Source organism: Bubalus bubalis, chromosome 8 (assembly GCF_019923935.1).
Source record: "Bubalus bubalis isolate 160015118507 breed Murrah chromosome 8, NDDB_SH_1, whole genome shotgun sequence".
Lineage (NCBI taxonomy): Eukaryota > Metazoa > Chordata > Mammalia > Artiodactyla > Bovidae > Bubalus > Bubalus bubalis.
The window spans coordinates 94,021,567-94,027,996 of NC_059164.1; the positions used below are offsets into that span (position 1 = coordinate 94,021,567).

General features: G+C 47.5%; 1 protein-coding gene across 1 annotated transcript; it reads right to left on the bottom strand.

Annotated features, from left to right (window-relative positions):
* Positions 1-285: 285 nt before the first annotated feature.
* On the bottom strand, positions 286-3,654 carry KLF14 (Kruppel like factor 14). The gene has a single exon (XM_025291541.3). The coding sequence runs from the start codon at positions 3,546-3,548 to the stop codon at positions 2,565-2,567; it is 984 nt and encodes a 327-aa protein (XP_025147326.1). The 5' UTR covers positions 3,549-3,654; the 3' UTR covers positions 286-2,564.
* Positions 3,655-6,430: the final 2,776 nt, after the last annotated feature.

The following is a 6,430-nucleotide window of genomic DNA, read 5'->3' on the forward strand; positions in this document are numbered from 1 at the left end:
AGGCCCTTCCTTTCAAGGCATTTCACTAATAAAGTCCTCAAGAGCTCTCTGGCTGCTGGAGTGAAAAGGGTAAAACAATACCCAAGGCCAAGAAAGACCAGCCTACAAATATTGCTCCCATTATCTGTCTCCCTTCCCACCACCCCAAGTCCTTGGAGAAGTCAGTGAAAGACACGCCGCATTTAGACTGTCAGAAGCCAATCCCAGACAAAAGTCCCCAAGGTACAAGAACTCAAATAAGGACACTACTGGGGAGATTGAAAATCAAACATTATTTATCAGATGGTGATAGGAAACATCACGCTTTCTTGAGCCCAATTCCAGAATGGTCAGTGGGAGTTTCTTTCACGTTAACTTCATTGGTCCACCTACCCAATGACAGCTCTTCTACTGAAGGGGACAAAGGAGAAATCATAGTCCTCAAGGGGCCCCCAGAGTGCCCTTCTTATCAAGTCCCAGCTGAGGAGACAAAACAAGCAAACGAAGAACTTCCCACCACCAAAACCGCCTTCACAACTGGGGGCCTCCTCTTCCCACATGTAACTCAAGGAGAGCTCCACTCACCCTGCTTAGTCCTCAACAGGGAAACATTGTACTTCTTTATACCCTTTGGGTCCTTCCTAAATACCTTTCCTTCACTTAGTGTAGTGAGCACTTAGTAGAGTCCCTGCGTTCATATCACTTACTCTCTCAAGGAAGCTAGAGTGCCCAGGACGAGAAACCAGCATTGAAAAATAATCTACCAGATTAAAAGATAAAGGCATTCCCACTTTAAGTCCATATTGTATGGAAGGAGGGAATGTACTCAACCTGCTTAGAAAACAGCTTTCGGGTTAAATACAACAGGCAAAGGGTTTAGCGGGAACTGGACAGCTGAAGGAACATAGAAGTGATAGTGAATAGGGAAGAAGGGGATCCTGGTGGCAGTAAGTAAGAGTGGTGCCCTTTGACTAAGAGCCCAGATTGGGTAACTAAGCATGACGGAAAGAGTCAGATAGAAGGCCAGATAACCAAATTTTAGTTATGACTTTTGCCAGCAACTCAGCATGTGACTTTGAGCTTATCTAGCCTTCAGTATCTTCATCTGCAAAACAGGGGAAAGCAATCTAACTAGATGCCTTTTATGGTCCTTTGATAGTATGGCATCCTTCACAGGTGTGATTGATGGACTATTACAAGATATTCAGGAGCGGGGGCCAAAGGGGACTTTTACCAGAGCAGGAAATGCCTTTCAGCCTCATCTCTAATGAAAGGGTCACATTCACACATACATAAGCAGAGTGGCCGACAATTTCATCATAGCAGCAGAAACACAGAGAAAAATACATACTGGTGAAGCTCAATTCCTGCACTAAGGGAGCAACACAGAGGGGCTCCAAGGTCAGGGGAGAAGGGTCCTTCCATATGACAATAACTTTCACCTTTCTGTCCCTTCCCCAAATCCAGAGCAGCTGACTTTTTGAAAGAAGCCACTCCCACTTCCCTTCCTTAAAATCACCAACTCACCTATTGCAGAAACAAAAATGCACAGATCCCAAGGGAAATAACCCACTAGCCAGCTAGAAAAGAATAGAATCTACCACACCTAAGGTTACCTGGGAGTGGCAGCTGGGACCAAAAGCCCTTATTTCCCTGAACGTTAACAATGACTCTGAAAGGTCTTCATTTGGACCTGTCCCAACCACAGTCACTTGGGTTTGCCCTCTTGGTGAAGTGGGAACTCACCTGGACCACCCTTTTATTTCTGGTGCATTTATGATTGTTTCCAAATTTTTAGACCAACCTCATTGTGAGTGAGCCAGGAAGTTACCTCCCCAAGTAGGACTCCAAATGACAGGAAAAGCTAGGACAACGACGCAAGTGCAGGGTTTCAGCCCTTGCAACAGGACCTGCAAACAGACGCGTGCCACTCCCCAAACACCAAGAAGCATCTCCCAGCCATCCATCCACATGGATTCTTACATGGCCTCTCCTAGCAGAGGTAGCTGGGGCAACTGGGGTGCGGAGGACATCGACCTCCTATCAACCTGGGATCCCTGTTTAAAAGATACTAAAAATACATTAGTAAACATCACTGTTTACAGAAATAGAAATCATTTCTGTTTCCAAAGGCCTCTCACGATCCCAGTCCTGGACATTCCCAAGACTGCCACCCCTGACACCCTCTCCAAGGTCCGCCCTGGAGGGTGGGTAAGACACCAGAGTCTTTTGAGACTGAGAGCTCCTCAGGCACCTGAGAATTCCAGTTTCACATCTCTGGTTCCCATGGAAGGGAGAATCTTCAGGACTCTGGAGAGTACGGGGGTTCATCCCTTCTTATCAGTTCCGGGGGTCTGTCTTGAGGCAATCCCCCCCTTTTGGATGATATACGTGTTGTAAGAATTCCTGCTATTTTCGGGCCCCCAGTCCCTCCCCAGAGTCCAACATGCCTGCCTTGACCCCCCAACCCCCACCCGCCAGAGCGGAGAAGCCAGTCTGTGCCTTGGTATAATCACTCAGGGAAAGAGGGATGGGCAGAGAAAAAGCAAGGACAGTGGCCTGGGGGATCATCCTTGAGGGAACGACTAACAGCAGTGACTGTCAGACAAGCAGGTGGTGAAGCTGGGCACCTGCCCGGGGACGGAGCCGGAGCTGTCCACCAGGTTGGCGGGTTGCGGGTCGACGCGGGGCGTGCGACGGCGCCCCCGGTACTCGATCATATCAGGATGATAGGATGGGTGGCGGCGGGCGTGCTTGGTCAGGTGGTCGCTGCGAGAGAACTGCTTGGGGCAGAGTGGGCAGGAGAAGCGTTTCTCGCCCGTGTGCGTCCTGTAGTGGCGGGCCAGCTCGTCGGAGCGCGTAAACTTCTTGTCGCAGTCGAGCCAGTCGCAGGAGAACGGGCGCTCACCCGTGTGGGTGCGCTGGTGGGACTTCAGATGTGATGACTTGTAATAGGCTTTGTTGCAGCCCGGGAAGGGGCAGCGATGGCGCTTGGCAGCAGGTGTTACTGGCCTCCGACGGGGGCCTGGACCCGTGGCGGGGGCGGGGCCGGCCCCAGGGGCCACGCCAGACACCGCGCCAGGGTGGGCAGGCGCTCCCGGGACGGCTGGCGCGCCAGGGACCTCGAGCGCGCCGGAGGAGTGCATGGGTCCCGAGACCTCGGCTGCGCTGGAGGCCGGGGCTGGCTGGGAACCCAGGGTCGGGCCGGAGCACGGGGTCGGGTCGGAGGAGCCGGACGAGTCGCGCAGAACTTCCCCGGAGTACTCTCCGAAGCCCCCACCAGAGCCGCCGCGCAAGTCAGCCAAGACGCTTGCAGCCAGCAGGTGGGGCGCGGCGCCGCCCGCGCCGGGGCTAGGGGCGGGGACCTGGGGGAGCGGGGGGACCGACGCGGGCCCCGGTGGCCCCGGACCCGGCAGAGAGGACTCCGGCGGCGCCGCACCCACCTCCGAGCTGGCCGCTCCGCCCGCGCCCTCGGGGTCCGGCGGGCGGCGGTGAACCACAGCACCCGCGGACATGGACACCAAGCACTCGGCGGCGAAGTAGTCCAGGCACGCCACGGCAGCCGACATGCTGACACCGCCGGGCCGCCGGCGCGCGCCGTCCGAGCGCGGCCGGCCGCGGGCGAGAGAGTTCTCGGGAGCGTCCGTCCCCGCTGCCTCGGAGCGAGAAGCAGGAGGTCCGGTGCGCGCCGCCCGCCACCCGCCGCCGCCGCCGCCGCTGCCGCCGCCGCCGCCGCCGCCGCCGCAGCCGCAGCAGCAGCAGCCGCCGCGGCCGCCCGCGCGGAGCCCGCCCCGCCTGACGCGCCCCTGACGCACCGGAGCCCGCGGGGGTGGCGGGACCCGCCCCGGCCGGCAGGACACCCCTCGGAACGCGCGACCCACCGGGGCTAAGTCATTCCTAACAGCCTAAGAAATTATCTTGTCTTCGCATTCTTGCCTCTGCCGGCGAGCCAGGTAATTTTAATAAAGAGAAAACTCCCCGATCGTAACTTCTGGGCAGCCTGCCGGCTTCGCCCCCCCTTCGCCCGCTGGTCCTCCGCCAGCTGGGTGTCCGGCGGAGTCCGCGAAACTTTTTTTTTAAGGGGAAAAAATGCTTATACCTGACATGTCTTTCGATTCATAATTACGATTGTTAGTAAAGCGGGCTGGGATTACGTTTCACTTCTGTTACCGCTCTCCGATCAGATTTAAAATATCCCCGAGTCTTCACCAAAAAAAAAAAGTTTTCTCATCTAACAGTCCCGCTGTCAACCCAGGGTCCGTACCAATTCCCTAAATAGAGCCGCTACGTAGCCATTAATTAATTTTCGAACCAGAAACATTTTTAACCTTGAAAAAAGCAAAGAATCCTCTCATGGTTGAAATTGAAACTTAAAATCCTTTGAGTAACGATTTAACCATTCAGCCAACGAAAGAAAAATGCATGTTTAAACTGCATTAACCTGTCACAGGCATACAAACAAATTTCCACGCTGAAATATAAATTATAGACTAGCAGCGAGATAAACACATTAAAATGGACTCCCACAATTTTAATAATAGAAAGTCACGTTTCCAATTAGGCAGCGTCTTTTATTTTTCTCTTGACAAAAATTAAAAATAAGAAAACGCAGCAAATTATATAGAATTGCTCATATGGTGTTTTGTGATTGTAGATCTTTTTCTTTTTATATAGTCAGATATATGTGTGTGTATATGTTTACATTTCTTCGCTGCTTTCATTTTTTTCCTCCTTTGACTTAAATAAAAATTAAAAACACACAGAAAAGCAAACAGGATAATTTCTAAAAATAGCCATAGCGTGGTTTTTGATGTATACAAGCTTTACTTATATATATTTGAATTATGTGCAGTTTATTTGCAGTTCTTTAATACTTTTCTTTTTCTTTTGAAAATTAAAAATGCAGATACCTCAAGAATAACAAACATTAATGTATATACTTCCTAAGGATAATCAAACGTGAAATATTTGTCACATTTGCTTCAGGCTTTTTATTTAGATTAAAGATTCCAGATAGAGCTGACTGTCACCTTATTTCCCTCCCCAGTTTCATTCACCTTTCTCTCTTCTTAACTTGCCTAGGTAATCAGTGTCATAAAGTGTGTATGCTTGCAGTACTGTTATTATTCTTTATTACCTAATTACCTCTATATATCTACATGTAAATATATTTGTCTATGCTTATATGTTTTAAGTTTTCTTTATAAATGGTACAGCAAAATGTACATATTATTTTGCAACTTACTTTTCCCCCTCAATATGATTTTGAAAACTATCCATGTTGACACTTACAGAATCTACTTTATTCATTTCAGTAGTTTTATGATCCTGTCAGCTTTATTATTTTTATGGAGATTCTGTTCTAAAACAGATAATTATTATAAAGCTGCTTGCTTTAAAATTTTAGACAATTAACTCTCACTCTACACGTATTAAGATTGTATCAGATAGAATTCTTCACTAGCTGTTTTTAAAAAAATATTATTATTTAGAAAAAAATCTAAAACTTTTTTAAAATGCAGAGAGACTATTACAGGCACCCATGTACCTGTCTCATATAACTAGTATATGTCAGCATTTTGCCATACCTGCTTCAGGTCTGTTTTTAATTGAGCTGTTCATCATTTCTGATAAAATTGAAGTCCCTTTGTACTCTTCCCCAAAACCATTCTACACCCTTTTCTCCAAGGCAAGTACTACCATGAATTTGGTAACTTTCCTCTAGGTTTATACTTTCACTATATATGAACCCATACAAGCACAGAGTATTGCTTTGATTTTTAAAATGCACATGTGTGGTGTTAGAGTGTACATATTCTGTGACTTGTTTTGTTTTTCCTTCGTGGTATGTTTTCATCCTTTCTCACCATGTTGATAAATATAAATCCTGTTAATTCATTTTAGTTGCTATATTATAGATCCGTGTATATGAATATGTTGGGTTTATTCATTCCCCTATTAATGAATATTGAAACTGCTGCAAATATTTTGGTATTAACAGCAATGCTCTTATGAACATATGTTCCTGTGTCCCTTGCATACATGCGAGAATTTCTGTGTCTTTCTAATGGGGAATTGCTAGGTTACACACACATTTTCAGTTTATTAGAGACTGCCAAATATTTTTTCAATTTACACAACTATCAGCAGTCTATGAGAGTTCCTGTTTCCCTCACATGACCTTCAACACTTTTTAAATTCAGACTTTTCTTATTTCTGACAATTAGATATTTTTTTTAAAACTCAGAATCTTATTGTTAATTTAAATTTCCCTCACTGCCAATGAGGCTGAGTATTTTTTCAGATATTTACTGGCTATTAAGGTTTCTGAGTGTGTGGTTTGTTTTTTCACAGTCCTCATCTATTTATCCAGTGGGCTGTGAATGTTTTCATCTTCCCCCCTCTTGGTTTGTAGCAGTTCACATATACAACATTATATTGCCTCCTTCTG

Coding starts and splice junctions, on each gene's coding strand:
- KLF14 (XM_025291541.3), bottom strand. CDS start 3,548: ATGTCGGCTGCCGTGGCGTGCCTGGACTACTTCGCCGCCGAGTGCTTG.